Source organism: Phascolarctos cinereus, unplaced genomic scaffold, assembly GCF_003287225.1.
Source record: "Phascolarctos cinereus isolate Bilbo 61053 unplaced genomic scaffold, phaCin_HiC Scaffold_9;HRSCAF=440, whole genome shotgun sequence".
NCBI classification, from domain to species: Eukaryota; Metazoa; Chordata; class Mammalia; order Diprotodontia; family Phascolarctidae; genus Phascolarctos; species Phascolarctos cinereus.
Window position 1 is genome coordinate 151,245,353 of NW_027556402.1, and position 16,956 is coordinate 151,262,308.

General features: G+C 33.7%; 1 protein-coding gene across 1 annotated transcript in view; it reads left to right on the forward strand.

The window, feature by feature from the left end:
- Positions 1-11,324, forward strand: part of GABRG1 (gamma-aminobutyric acid type A receptor subunit gamma1) — a 101,328-nt gene extending 90,004 nt beyond the window's left edge. Inside the window, exon 9 of the mRNA XM_020990714.2 lies at positions 1,153-11,324. Within this exon, the coding sequence (XP_020846373.1) occupies positions 1,153-1,431 (279 nt within the window). The 3' untranslated portion in view covers positions 1,432-11,324. The remainder of the gene's footprint in view (positions 1-1,152) is intronic.
- Positions 11,325-16,956: the final 5,632 nt, after the last annotated feature.

Consider the following 16,956-nt stretch of genomic DNA (forward strand, 5'->3'; position numbering starts at 1 on the left):
TTCTACTGGACACATTTCCCTGGTTAATTCTTCAGTGGTTTCCAGGATACAAATCAATGTATTCCCAATACTTTCTTCCATTGCTGGGGTGACAGCTAGTTGGTTACTTAGGTAAATAGATACAGTCGTGTGTATATTTGTTCAAATAAGCAGAGTTATTTGAACATATACGTTCTATTTTCCCTTTTTAAGTTATGTTGTATGTATGCTGGCCATGCAAAATGTATTTCATAATTATCTTGCTATAGCCATAAAAATTACACATCTTCTAAGTAGGTGCTTCATGAAAATTGGCTGCAAAAAAAAATTGGTATTTGTTAGGAGCAATCGCAGAATAAGAGCTCTCACTTAAAAGACTTGCAAAACATTCCACCTCAGGTTTCTATATTTTTGCATTGGTCATGCCCCATACCTGTAAGTCACCCTTTCCTCATTTATGCCTCATATAATCTCTTACTGTCTTCAAGAATATGTTCAAGCACCACTTTCTACCAGATGCTTTCCAAATCCAGCAAACTATTGGTGTCCCCTCACTAACTACCTTTTATTTAGTTACCCTATGTCTTTTTTTGTTCTGTATACATTTATTCTATATAAAATTTTATAAAATTTATTATTATATATAAAATTTATTCTATATGAATTTTTAAAAAAATCTATGTAAAATTTGTGTGCATGTTGTCTTTCCCCATATAATAAAATCTCCTTAAGAGAAGAGATTGTTTTATCTTTTGTCTTTGTATCTTTAGAACTTAGTACAATGCCTGACACAGAACACTCTTAATAAATGCTTGTGGATTGGTTGATTATTAATTTGAGGCTTACAAAAACCCTGTGAGATACCTACTATTTATAAGACACTCTTTCTAATATGATTAGAGCTCTAAAACTAGAAAGGACATTGAATTGCGTGTTTTTCCCCCATAAACTTATGTGGATTCCTGAAATAAATTATGAAACAAGAAAAACGTCCATGGACACGTACAAATGTTCAAATATGCATATTTTCATTTTGCCATTAGTATCTTTTTTTGAGGTTTGAATGGGCAGGAAATAAGACAATATTTGCTAACCTCAAAGCCCTACCTCAATGTTAATTGTTACTGTTATTATTAATTCAATGAGAAAAATCCAATATGTCCTTTTATTCAGAAATCACCTGCAGTTGCAGTCCGACCTGGATCTACATTGATTCCAATGAACAGCATTTCTCATCCACAACAACGAGATGATGATTATGGATATCAATGCTTGGAAGGCAAAGACTGTGCCAGCTTTTTCTGTTGTTTTGAAGACTGCCGGACAGGATCTTGGAGGGAAGGAAGAATACACATCCGTGTTGCCAAAATTGACTCATATTCCCGTATATTTTTCCCAACAGCTTTTGCTCTATTTAATCTTGTTTATTGGATTGGCTACCTTTACTTATAAATTTCCATTACTCCCAAATATTTACAAAGCCAAACTAAACATAGATATTGTTCGATGTAACTTAGTAACATGAAATTTATTTTTTTACCAATGCAAAAAACAAACAAAAAAAATACAGCAGTAGTTACTTTGAACATTCCATCACCATCTTTCTGAGGCTTCTAGAGTTGTAGCATTTTGAGCAAAGTTAATTAAGCACATATAAATTACAGTTGATGACATTGTTAGCCCTTACTAACAAGAATATCAAGATACTATTTATTTTTACCTATATTCACTTAATTTTTTAAAAATTAATTTACTTTCTATAAACACAATTTCAAAGATGTAAGCACTCCCTTGTGTCTGATGTTATGCTGAAATGTATTCCCAATGTTTGTCTAGAGAGTCAAATTCTAAAAAAGTAAAATGCTTATTTTTTATCCTAACCATTTTTTTCCAGTTTGAAGGTGTTACTCTCCTGAACTTATTGACTGTATGTAACAAATTTTATCTTTTTTTCAATTCACAAGATTTTAAGCATTTTTCTCTCACACTTATCCCTTCACTGAAGGGAAAAAAAATAATCCTTTTGACCAATATGCATAGTCAAACTAAAAAAAGTGTGGATTTTTTGGGAGTCAGGTGGGGAGAGAGATACAATAGGATTTGATTTCACTTTTTCTTTGTACATTATATGTATAGATGTTGTTTTTTAAAGGACTTTAAGAAAACAAAACAAAATAAGATAAGTTATCTTTTTTTATCATGGCCTGGAAGTAGACCTAGATTCTTAAAGTCCAAGCCAGCTAAGATAAATCTGTGGCAGGTCTTACCTGGCCCCAAGCTGGAAAAGTTTTATGTACAGGCATGGTGACATACTTTTCTCTGAGCACCAGCCTAACAAAGTTTAGAAAGGCCTATCATCACTGGATTGGCTTACATAGTTATGATTGTAATACCTATACACATACATATATACATACATATATGTTTGTGTGTATACATGTATGTGTATATATGTATATATAGCTCACAAATTAGATAATGTCTGTGTACTGTTTTTGCAAACTGTGAAACACTATATGTCTGCTATTGTTACTATTGAGGAAAAGGTTAATTTTCATTCACTATATATTATGTAATGGAATCAAACTCTTCATAAAGAGAACAAAGGCCACTGATGGGCCAATTCCTAACCTTTTGAAGAATGATACAGAATTATAACTTTGCCTTTGTAGATCACAGAGCATGATACCCTTTCGACCTGAATACTATCATATTATGCTTTTGCTGATTTGGGAACCTGGAATAAATCCAGGGGAGGAATTTTTTTTTTACAAGCAAGTTGAAAGCATATGCATCTAAAACCATAACATCTTGCAAAAAAAAAAATGAAGATGTGAACATAAAAATATTGAAATCAGCTAGCAGTGAAAATAAATGTAAAAAAGGTAACAAATATCTTTATTTTACATAAACTTGATGTTGAATTTTACTCAAAACTAAGGAGCAGTGCTTCTAACTTGTCAACTGTATCTATTTGTTTATCTATTTCCTTGATTCTCAAAAAGTGTCTACAATATAACAGGTGATGATTAAAATGTCTTTTATTTGCATAGGTCATTTAGCTTATTAAAAATAAGAACAACAACTTTGCATGTGCAGTATGATATCATCACAATCCTGTGAGACAGAAAGGGCACATATTACTATCCTCATTTAATAGAAAAGAAAACCATGTCACAAAGGTATTGAGTAAATTGTCCACAGTTACTGAGGCAACTGATGGTTGAATTATTGCTGGAGCAAAGTTCTTCTCATCTCCATACACCAGTCATGATGATATAATGAGATCTTGAATAGCAGAACCCTCAAGGGCTCCTTGTCAAACTCAGGCTAGTGAGATTTTAGAAGTACTCTATTCAGAATCAATTATTAAAATTTTAATTTTGCTTTAGTCTCTGGTTAATCCTAATCTCTCCAATGTGTAAATTAAGAGGAAATATTAGAATTATTGAGGGAATCCAATTATACCACAACCTTATCTATCATTTGAGGTGGAGAAAGACAGAAGACCTAGGGTCAGAAAGGAATTTAGTGGAAGTGGCAGAATTTTTCATTTATATATTCCACAAATATTTATTAATTTCCTGTGATGTTCAAGGCATTGTCACTAGTACACAAACTTTACTGGTTGCACATAGTGGAGTTTTGTTTTTGTTTTTGTTTTTTTTTACTACCTCTGAAGTCTCCATGGATAATGGTTCATTACAGGATATCATAAGCTTCAACAATATTTATTTTGACTGGGCCAGTGGCATTTTGATGTCTCATGGATTTGGGGCCCATTATCTTTATTTCTATTGCAGGAGGCCCTTTCTCAACTGTATGTTACTGGAACTGATGGTATTAAGTAGAAGGGCTGTTCTGTATTTTTGAAATCATTGATTTCCCAATATAACAGTATCAATATTCCTGAAAATGATGAATCCTAAAAGCTAGTTTGATGGTTTAGTGAAGTACATTTTTTTCTTTTTAATTTTTTTAAAAGAATTAGTGCTGAAGGAAATATTCTAATTATGGACTGAAAACTAGGGACTTATATTTTACATAACAAATCTTTATTAGCATTTGTATTCTACTACAAGCAGAAGCACAGTTATTTTCAAGTGTTTAGTCCTTTAAAATAGTCTGAAATATTTACTCCTTAAAAGTTTTCCATTTCTCTCTTTGTATCTCCAGCATCCAGCACTGTGCATGGTATGTAGCCAATATTTAACAAATGTTTTTTGACTGATTATGAGGAAAGAAGAGACATGAGAGTCATAGGTTTTCTGTACTGCCCAATGCTGGCCAGGTGACAAGGAATGTATTCCCATTTATTGGCATCATTTATAACCATCACTATCATAGAACTGAGTTGGAATAGACTACAGAGGCCTTCTAGTCTCATCCCTTAATTTTTTAAAATAATTATTTTATTTTTAGTTTTCAACATTCACTTCCATAAGATTTTGAGTTTTAAATATTTTCCCTATCCCTTTTTCCCCCTCCCCAAGACAGCGTGCAATCTGATATAGGCTCTACTTATATATTCATGTTGAGCATATTTTCCTATTAGTCATGATGTAAAGGACAATTAGAACTAATGGGAGGAACAATGAGAATGAAACAATAACACAAAACAACAAAGGAAAAGGAAAGCAAATAGTATGCTTCCATCTGCATTCAGACTCCTCTTTCTCTGGATGTGGACACCACCCCTTAATTTTACAGAAAAGAAAAGAAGACCCAGAAAGAGTAAATTATTTCTCAAGGTCACATAGGTTGTAAGTAGCAGAGATAGAACTTGGACCAAAGTCCTCTATCTCTAAATCCAGAGCTCATTCCTCTATATCCCTCTTCCACCAAAAAGATGGTACTTATCTACACGTGCCTTAATGGTTAATAGAATAGGTAGTCAACTAGGCTGGGCAACCCTGGAAAGCCCATATCCTAAGTAATTCCCTAAGGCTATAAGATGTAGTGTTGATGTAGTATGACTAAAATGGTGCTGACTCTTTTCCCAATTTACTTCTGAATCTACCAAATGAGGTAATATAGGTAGAATGCTTTGCAAAAATTAATGAAATTTACAAATGGTAGGTATTATTATTACTCTTATAATTATTACCCCCATAAATATCATTCCTTTGTAATAAGATATGAAGTTCAAGAGGACCTTGTTGAAATCCAAATATGTCACTTTGAAGGGGTAACATCTCCATTAACAGTCTTTACCAATATTATATTTATTTTCTAATAACTTATTGGGATTAAGAGATTTTAAGGGACCTTACAGATCATTTGTTTTAGTATCCTCATTTTGTAAATGAGGAAACTAAGGTACAGAGAGGTGAAAGGTTTGCCCAAATTTATCTGGATATTACAGAGTAGAGCTGGGTCCAGGTTGTCTTATATCAGCATAGCAATGCCACGTGGCTGTGTTAATTTAATGATAATAAAACATTTTTTAAAAAGTTATTTCAAATAATTTTAATACTATTTCCTTGGTTTTCTTGCCAAAATATCTCTTGGGAAGTAGCTGGTTTAAAAAAAAAGGAATTAATTTTAGAACATCTTGTTCCATAATCAGAATGAAAACATAAATATTGTTAGTATTTTTAGTGTTTTAGTATTTTTTTAATTCTTTTTTTCTCAGAGAGACAGTAAACCTGTGTTGTCACTGGTATGATGAATTTATGGGTATGGAAACTCTCTCAATAGGTAAATTGTAGAAACACATCTGTCATGGACAGTCTTTGAATGTTACCTGTGACACTATGACTTTAAGAGAAATGACTTGGATTTATTAGAGACAAGGCTTGAATTTAGTTTTTTCCTGAAACTAAGACAGACCTTCTGTATGATGCAGCATGCTGACTCATGCCAACATATAATCACTAGCCCACTAAATTTGAGAATTGACAAGATTTTGAAGGAAAAAAATATATAATTGTTTGGTTTGGTCACATATCAAATGTCATGGCTGGTATTGCTTTATGAATCAGGTATTTTAAAAAGGATTCTGCTTCTCTCATCTCATTCAAATAGCGAAAATGAAAATAGAGTTCTAAGAAGATGCAGTGGGAAAATATTTTAAAACTCCCCTGAATCAAAAATATGCACAATCTAAAGCAAAATAAAATAAAATCACAACAAAATTGTGTAGATTCGATTTTTAAATAGATGTTTATTTAATGCAGGAATTTGTTAACTGTGATGCAATTCAAATCAAAGATCAAAACCAAAGTGAATATAGTCCCCACATTGTATCCCTGAAAATAAGCATAAAGTAGATTGTAATATAGTGGATCAAAGCTGTTTGAAGATATATTTTAAGCAAATAGAAAGTTTTTGAAAGACTTAATCTCAAATAAATCATAGACCAGTGTCAGAAATACAAAGGTAATATTTCCATCAATCTCTAAACTCATTTGAAATAAGAAAATTACCATCCAAATCTTATAAAATTCATAATCCATATTACTTATTACTAGGTTGAGGTATCAGAAATCACTGATGTGTACACATAAATAGATCTTAAAAAAATACCTCCATCATACTATAGAGTTGACATATATATATATATATACTGGCACAAATTAGATGCTTGATGTGTTAAGAAATGAATAGACTAGGTATGATACAATTTGTTCAATTGTTTGAGAATAATTCTATCTTCAAATTGAGAAAGACTTTTCTATCATGATCTAAGCAGCCCAAGTCTATAAAAAGCTATCTATGAAACTTGAATTGATTTTTTCCTTCTATATATAAATTTCCCTTTAGCAAACTTTCAGACTCTTTCCATTAACACTAGCATTCTGCTCAGAGTACTGTATAGTAGGGGTCTAATAAAAAATGTGGTGTTCTTGATAGAATGACCCACATTTTCTTTTCTTACCTTTTTATAACTTCTTTATTCAAAGATAAATTTGCTTTATATCAGATGAAATGAAAACCATTAGGAAACAAATGATTTGAAGCTGCTCTTTTCCTCATTTTTCACTTCCAAAGAGCCAATTTGAGATTTTGTTGACTGCTATCTGAACAATTCCAGTTTTATTGAAGAGCCATAAAAAACAATTACCAAGTCATTAAAATGGCCTAAAAGTCTCTTGTAAAAAGAATTTCCAAATAACTTTCTTTGCATTACCAAAACAAAATAAAACATGATCTTCACTCTGCATTAGTTTTTACCTTTCTTTAACTGGATATTCAATTCAACTCAATGGATATGGAACATCTACAGTGTGACAAAAAAAGAGGGAACATGGCATCCTGGATCTAAATCCAGCTTCTAAGTCAGGAAGATCAAGGTTCAAGTACCCTCTCTGACAAATACTATCTGCAACCTTGCCAAATCATTTAACATCTCAGCGCCCTGAGGTGATTCGCTATAAGTTGAAGAGTAGAAACTAATGTAGTTAATAGTTATAGTATCCCTTACCTATAAAATCACAGGTTCAACTTTTTTTGAAAATGTGTGAGGAACTGTGCTAGCCACTGAAGATTCAGAAATGAAGCAGCCCTTGCCTTCAAGAAGCTTACATTCTACTAGAGAAAAATAAATGTACACACATTAAACCCTACAACTCCAGGCCACAGAAAGAGAGCTGACCTGCATAGACCTTATTTAAGTGTTTCCTGAAGCAGAGAATTCATAGGTCCAACATGGGACCTGAGATTTGAATAGAACATGGGTCTCTGAGACAGGAATTTCCTCTACCAAGGCAGGTAGGTCCCCTCTCTACAGCTAATAGTCTTAGAGAGTAGGCGAAGGTACTGAAACATTAAGTGACTTAGTTAAGGCCATACAGCCTGTGTATGTCAATGGAGGACTTTAATCCAGGTATTTTCAGCTGCTTTTATATACAGAGTACATACAATGTCACTGGGGAGAGGGAGTTACTTGAAGAAATAGTGAAGGTCCCCTGTGGAATGTAGTGCTTGAGTTGAACCTTGAAAGGAGTCACACATTCTAAGACGTAATAGAGGACAGCATTCCAGGTATAGGGGGGCAATCTATGCAAAGACATGGAGAAAATAATTGTAATATTGTAAGCAAGGAATTATCAAAGAAGCCAACTTGGCTGGAAAATAAAGCATGTAGATTGGACAAAGGGAGTAATGTAAAATAAAACTGAAAAATTCAGCAGGGTGCAAATTATAAAGGATTTTAAGGGCCATAAAGAGGAGTTTGGCTGAAACTGCCAATGAATGGGTAAAGACAAATGGGGGCACTAAAATAAGGTGTAATGAAAGGTCTGAATTACTTACTTAAATATTATGTCCACTCCTGGGATTTCTCCTGGAAGAAATAGTTTTCTAAGATGTTCAAAGGAAAAGTAAGTTTAAAAAATGAGAGTAAAATGTTTTTCTAATCTATTTTTAGAGTTTCAGTAAAAATAAAATTTGATGGACTTTTATTTCAATCATATTCATTCCTGGTGGCTATTAGCTACACTTGGGCATAGAGCCAGAGAAAGAAAATCTGAATTGAAATTAGTCTCAGAAGTCCCTTCCAGCTGTATATCCATTTTCCATGTTTTTATAAACTCGTACTTATATCCATCTGTTCCTCACTAAATGAGGTGTTCCTTAAAAGGAAAAAGCCCTGAGTTCAAAGTTGAGAGATCCAGGGAAATTACTTGGAATAGGAAAGTAAGGAGAGGAAGCTATCTTTTAGCAAATATACTTGTACTCACACACTATAAACTTTGGCAGTATAAGGATAATTATGTTGTCTTAATTCCATGCAATAAATACTTGAGTCTACATAAAATGAAAAAGAAGGACCGAGAGGGATGGTGTAGAGTAAGGTGTAATAGAAAAGAAGAAAAAAAAACCGAGGCACAAAATAATATGTATGAAAACAACACCGAAAGATATCAGACCTAAAATCAATGCAGTGACTATTTCAGGCTTCAGTGAACTGTTGTTGAAACATGTCTCCCTCCACTGGGCAGGGAAGTGGGAAACTCTAGGGGTGGATGAAGCAAACAAACTTCAGCTGACTTAATTGTTTTTCTTAGCTGTAGTTGGCAGTAAGGGAGGGTACTGAGCTGAGTGGAAAATATTTGGAAGTGACAGCAATATTAAAAGAATCAACAAAATATCAATTAAATGCTTTTAAAAAGAAAACCTCAAACTACTTGGAGGCAGAAGACTCCTGATAGACTTGAAACTTAATGCAACCTTAAACAAAGCAGCATGAAGTAGTGGGCAACACACTAGAATGGAAGTCAAGATAACCTGAGCTGAAATCTCACCTCAGAAGTGTACTAGCTGTGTGACCCCCAGGCAAGAAGGTTATTCTCTCTCTGCCTTACTTTCCTCATGTATAAAATGAGAAGATTTGATTCAATAGCCCCTAAGATCCCTTCTGGCTCTAAATGCATGATCCTATATGCCACTTGACCTCTGTAAGCATCAGTTTCCTTATCTATAAAAGGGGACAAGAACATTTGCACAACCTACCTCATAGGGTTGTAAAAAATGTTATAATGCTTTAAGTATCAGGTTATTATTGAATTGTAAACTTCAACATATTTAGTAATATGAGGTGGTTAGTTGTGAGCTAAGTAGAGCAAGGGGTGAGATACATGTATTTCTTGAGCCTGTCAATCCACACTTAATGGAAACTGTTTTATGTGAATTTTACATGGTATCAATATACTTGATATAAACTATCTCACTAAAGTCGTTTCTAACCAAACATTGTTTGCAATCATTGTCTATAGCCGCTTAGTATAGTGAAGCTTTGTAGACTGTGAGTGTAATAGTTTTTGACTCTCAAGTAATTGCCTTCTGATTCATCACTTTCTTGGGGAAATTTTTAAAGGGGAAAATTCTGAAACTATAATCTTCTATGAGTGCTTTCAGGCCTGGAAATATCATACTCTGTAACTTGATGCAGTATAAGATATAACCTTCTGTTTTCCATGAGAATGTGCATGCAAATACCTACTTTTGTGTTCTGAGGTATGCAGTGACCTTGAGAGAGCAGACTTACCTTCTAATTACGAGCTAATCATGGAACTGCCTAAAGAGATAGCAAATATTTAGTCCTGGAAATTGGGGCTTTGATGTTCTTCCTTAGACTTTTAGGATCACTGATATATTTACCCTGCTTTAGAAAATTTTGTTGAATACTACTACCTCAAAATAACATAGAAAACTTAGAAAACTTTCAGTGAGATAACTCCTCTACATCACTAGGGAGGACCACGTAATATGAACATATGCCTATTGAAAAGCTCAGTAAAAAAGCATTTAGCAAGTGCCTATGTGCTATTATAATAATATATAAGTACCAATAGATATCAGTTAACCTCCAAAATATCTCTTTCAAAATATGAACTTTTTTTTTTGGAAATAATTGTAGTATGAAGTGTTTCTTTCTGGAAGATTAATATGTTTGTCTTTGGCAAATATTTGTTCCCATGCTTTCCTATACTTTAACAGCAATCCACAATATTAATACATTTAATATTTAGTAATAGACCTTCTCAAGTCCAAGTAGCATTCAGGATGGGAAGAAATGTCCCTGATAGCTTTTACCCATACACTTCTTCAAAAACTGCCAAATCTTAGATCCCTTCCAAAGGAGATATACTTGGAAAATGGACTGTTGGGCCCAACACCAAACTCTGTAACATTATGTGAATTTTAAATAGTGCAAATGTTTTCATCAATATGCATTAAGATTGGGCATCCAGACCCTTACTGTTCTATTGTTCCGCACTTTCCTATTCCTGAGGGTCCAAGAATACGTTAGACATTAGTCACATTGAGATAAAAGACAGAAAGAGGGTAGAATGCAGAAATGTTCTTATAAATGCATTAATTGCAATTCAGTGCAACAATCCTTCATGTGTGACTACCATGTACTGTACTCTGTGTTAAATTCTAGGGGAGAATCATGGGTCAAATAAGGCAGAAACTTTGTGCTTATTAAGTGTGAGGTATTTTGAGGATCTCTTCTGGTGTTTGGAATAAAAAGTAAAGTGTAAAATACTGTGAGTCATTCTGTATCATCTTCAATTAACTCCGCTACTTTGTATATGAATTTATGAAAACTGACTTCTGTTTAACAGTGTCTATTAATGAATAGTCAGATGTTGGATTTTTGTTATTTGGAAGGAAAATTAATGCTGTTTTAATTGACCTTCAAACAAATATTCAAGGAAGATTCCATGCTGTTTGTCATTTTGCACAATTAAAAAATAAACTTTTATTTTTGTGAGTATTTGAATTGCAAACTTTCATAATCAAAATGCACATATTGAAATGTGGTAGTAAAGCACATGAGTAATATGAGAAGTGAATTAAATATTTATTCAAATAAAATTGCTCTGAAAACATTGCTTAGGTGGTCATACTATGAAAAGCCGTGTGTTCTTTCCTATTTTTGTTTTTGCAAAACAACATAAAGTAATTTCATATCTAACAGGAAAACATGGTATTTCAAGTAAAAATCATTAAAAATAACTTTTCTTCTTACACTGATTACTTTCATTTCACTTAAAACATCTTGTGTCAATTTCCCCGTTAAGAGCAATGCTCTCTCCCTGCTGTTTTAACACGTCTTATCTATTTCAAGTGTTATTGAAATAATTATGGAGAAACATGTATTTTCCTTATGGAAACAGATTTACAGTACTGAAATAAGTAATACATTTCTTTGGGAAAGGTCACTTTGAGAAAAATTGATCTGAGGTATTGGTGGAAGACAAATGAGTGCACTATTATACCCCAAACACTTTCATGAAGGTCTTTTTTATTAAAAGTTAAAATTTTTAAGAAGAGAAAGATAAGGATTTTTCTGTGTTCCCATGCCAATTAGCATGTTCAGGCTATTTTAAAGACTCCATCCATTTTCCAGTGTTTGATGAAGTCTCATAAGGCATTTTTTTTAGCATTGTATTTGTCTTGTGTATATCTGCTCATTGACAATCAAGCAAAAAGTACAATTGAATGAAATAAATGTGATCACAAAGAATATGTCTTCTTTGAAAGAAAGATGTGTTTCTCTTATTAAGTAAAACATCTTGCCTTATGAACAGTTAAAAGAGTCATGAATTCAGTGGGAAGGGATGGTTTTGATGAGTATGATGTGGAGCTTTGAAGGCGTGTTCATTTTACCTTTAGCAACCATGCTGAGCATCATCTACAAAGGGAATACACTCAGATTCAAGGTATTGATAAGGAATTTATTTGTGAAAAATATATTCAGAACAATACCTGTTTGCATCATATAGGTGACATTTTATTTCTTTTCTTATCATCTGGTTCATTCATTTATTATGCTCCTACTATGTGGACGGCACTGGAGTAGGAGCTGGAGATACACAGCCAAAAAATTAAACAGTCCCTGCCTTCAAGGAGCTTATTTCTAGGAACATCCAGGGAATTATAGGAGGAAGGCTTGAATTAAAGGTGAACCAGATTACTCACCTGTGTTGCCAGAGGTTTAGTATTGGGAAATGTTCAAAATTCTTTAAGGGGAATGTAAAACTGCTAAGAGAATATGTATGGTATTATACTGAAACATTTACCTCAACTGGCACACGACGCAGACTCCAAAATTTGGGAAACAGACTACATATAATAGTTCCAGTCTTCCGAGGGTCATCAGATCTAAGCTATTTCTGTTTTAAAAGGATTCTCAGGCTTTAGATCAAAATCAACAAGGGTTGGATAAATGAAGAACATTGCTTCAGACATTAAGGGATGAGATCATAGAATTAAAAAAAAAACATATTCTTGAAACTAAATATGTCATTCTTTAGTCTTTGAATACATGTTCTCTCTTACGTTACTTATAATTTAATTAGAGGCTAAGTTATATACTGAAATGCCCATAAAATGGAATTTTACATGATTAGTATCTAGGAGACCTGCAAACTAAGTATTCAATATTTGAAAGAAGCAGAAATATTATTCACAGCCAAGCACAGCACTAACTTCTGACTAGGGTTTTTATCCATTTTTTTCCCATCAGCCTTACTTGCTTCATGAACCTTACTAGGGAGTCCAGAACTTGTGCCCTAGACTCTTTGCTGTTACTAAGAACTCTGCCTGTCCTCCCAAGAACAAACTCTACTTATTATTTTCATCTACTGGACTACATCTTATCTGAATCCATGTCATTCCCCAACCCCTATCCAAACTTCAAACCAAATGTTCTGATCCATATTGCAGTATTTTATACTTCACACTTCATTCCTAAAATTAGTGCATTAGCAAAGACTTATCTCTAGTGAGGTGCTTCCAAAATGGCATTGAAGGACTCTGGGAGGGTATATCACTGATATGGTACAAGCTGCTGATAGGAATTGGAAACATCTGGAGGAGCCCTTGAGGTCTCACACCATGAAGGATCTCTACAGAGGGAAAGGGAATCAAACTCATTACTACAGACATAAACCAATAGATTTAGAAAAGTGAAATTAACTCATGTCCAAGGTCAAACAGGTACTTAATCATAACTACAGGGTCATAACATTGGTTCTGCATTCTATCAGTGCATTCTTCTTATCTCCAACATCAGAGAATATGCTGTAATTTATCTACAGAAAAGGAAGAAGTTCAAATCCAGCCTCAGACACTTGACACTTACTAGCTGTGTGACCCTGAGCAAGTCACTTAACCCTGATTGCTTCACCAAAAAAGAAAAAAAAAGTAAGAAGAGGAAAACTCTCAAATACTTTGTTGTGAAGGTTAAGTGAACAAGACACTTCAATACAGATATAGCAGGAAATATGTTGCATTTGGGGATAAAATAGATGACTTTTCATCTACTACCTGTTTTACTTAGGCAACTTATTTAGCCCCTGTGATTCTCAGTTTCCTCATTAAGAAGATGAGTGTTGGATAAGAAATCTTCTAATACAGGTTTTTTTTTTAATGTTTTGTGAGTGTGTGTGTGTGTGTGTGTGTGTGTGTATGTGTGTTGGAACCCTTTGGCTGTCTAGTGAAGCCTATGAACACGAGGTCAAAATAATGTTTTTAAATGTACAAATATATAGAATTACAAAGAAAATAATTTTATTGTAATACAGTTACCAAAATATTAAAAAAGAAACCAATTTCAAGGTTTCTAAGTTAAGACTTCCTACTCTAGCTTCTTATGGTTATAATTTTGTGATTATGTGAATAATTATTAAAATTATTTAATTTTAATTATTTTATATATGTAATTATATGTATAATATAAATAAATATTATATATATATATATAATTATTAAAATTAAATGAAACATTCATCCAAAACCAGTTTTACTATACCTGTCCTGAATGATCCCACAGCATTATATCATTCTAATAAAGTAGCAAAGAATATTATGTCGCTGAAAAAATATCAAAACACCTATCGCTTTCTGAGCAGAAGTAAAAGAAAGCTTAACAGTGCATGTGTGACTGTGGGTAAAACAGTAAGTTACAGAATGGGAAACTTTGAATATAAAAGCAGAGATTCTAGCCATCAACAAATGCTTGACCATCTACTATGTACCCAGCACTACGTCCAACATTATTAAAAACACTCTAATCATGTATGTTAAGGAATCTGAACATGTGGTAAGATGCTTGCCTAAACTATGGTTAGAAATTGTTTCATGAAAAGATTGACTTGTCAATTTCTAATTGTACTCTTTGAAAATTGTGTATGATCATGTGTATTGTATTTATGACTACATACGTGACTTTTGGATCAGCTACAAGAAGAAATAATAAAAAAATGGTTGGCACTTCTTTGCTCTTTAGGGTTTGCAAAGAACTTCATAGATATAACCTAATTAGTTCCTTACAATAATCATGTGAGGAAGGTGCTAGTATGATCCCCATTTAATATATGTATAACCTGAAGCTCAGAATGGAAAGGTGAAACTTTCCCAGGGTCTCACAGTAATTGTGTTAAGGCCGAATTTAACCCAGGTATTTCTAACTATGGGAATTTTGCTACTTGGTCTGTGTGGTTCATCTATATCTATTCAGAAAGTTGCCAGTAACTTTGGGCACACAACAATGTCAGTTAGGAATTGGTGCCTTCAGCAAATCTTCTCATGTGTGTTCTTTCCCTGCTTTATGTGAGCAGAGTAGGCATATGGTAGGTAGTGCACCCTAGGAATTACTGAATAAAGAAAAAATCAGTTAAAACTAGCATGCTTTAGGGTAAAAGGAACATGTGCCAACTAGATCATTGAGTTGGAACTGAAAGGAACCTTGGTGCCCAACCAGTTTAACCCTCTCGTTTTAGAGATGAAGAAATTGAGAGGTTTAGTGCTCTTTCTGGTTATCCAAGAATTCCAGGATCAAAAGCCACTCTAGTTTCTGCCTAGACCAACACTTTCTTGTTTCTCAGCATTGCCAATAACCACAACCAATAACAGGATAAAGGCATGAATCACTAGTGCATACACTTAAAAGGAGGGAAATCCACAGACTCTAAAAATTGTTTCATCATTTGCCACTATCACAACATTGCATCATGATATAGCAGAGAGCATTTTGGCCTTGGAGTCAAAGGACTTTGGAAACCTCTTCTAGTTTCAGTTTCCTCATCAGCAAATTAAAGAATGTTATTTTCACCATCCATTTCAAAAGGTTGTTGTTAGGAAAATCCTCTGTAGACCATAAAGTATTATACGCATTTGAATAATTTTGTTACATATTTAGCATATTAATGTTTAAATAGGAAAGCCAAATATGGGAAAACTTTTTTCCCTGTAGCAGAGGTATAGTAACACAACCCTGTTTACCTCAGTTCCTCATCTATAAAATGAGCTGGAGAAGAAAATGACAAACAACTCCAGTACCTTTGCCAAGAAAACTCAAAATGGGATCATGAAGAGTCAGACATAACTGAAACAACCCAACAAAAACATCAACAAATTCAATTCTATAAATTGAACACTTCTTTTTTGACAGCTTGAATAAATATCATGAAGTAGTATAGGAGGAAAGCTGCCATCTCAGAATGACTAGGAATTCAAGTCAAAGATACATTGAATCTTATAGATTTTTTTTTCATAATTAATTCCTAGAGTTAGAAGAAACTTACATTAATCTAGGTGTTCTTAACAAGGGGACCATGAACTTTTAAAAATGTTTTGGTAACTGTATTTCCATATTATTAAATAAATTACTATGAATTTAAATCCATGTATATATAGGCTTTACCAGATTATTAAAGGGGTTAATCACACACACACACACACACACACACACACACACACACACAGATTAAGATCTTCTTATTTAGTCCAATCTGTCATGTGATTCAGAGTCCACTTTCCTAAAGGGCTGGGGGGGATAATATTTCTGGGATTCTTTGCCTCTGAAGTTCTTTAAACTTTATCCTCACACCAAAAGATCTACACCTTACACCAAACATTTGGTCAGTCATTTGCTTTTCACTATTTTGTTGAGACTTCAAAGAATCTTGAAATCTCAAGGAGCAGAGATAGCATGTAAGGCTCTGACCTTAGTTCATTGATTGGTTTATTGAGCCACGGTGATTCCTCCTGTGCCTCATCAGAGGAATTTCTGATGTTCTGTACGTTGAGAAATGAGAAGCATTACAGTTTGCTGAGCTTTTCAGAAAGATATATATTCCCTGGTGCTCTTTAAAGCATCCACAGCTGAACTGTGACCTCCTTCCCTCAGTATATCAAGACCAGAATTAATAGAATTGATGACTCTGGGAATAGTATATCTCATAAACTAAACATTGGATGTGATTGTACAAGTGACTAAGTGACTCTCAGGGACAGTGTCAGCCTCTTTGAGACATGTATGAACTGTCTTAGGTCACTTGAGTAGCAATGATTTACTAAGTGATGTGCCCTCACAGAAAGTATCTGAGTTGTTAATTCAGGATTGGAAACTAGGATTATAAAGTATTAAATAATCAACAAACATTTGTTAAACCCATTTGGCATGACAGGTGCTGGGGATACACATATTAAGAGGAGAGCATATGTGCCCAGAAGGGG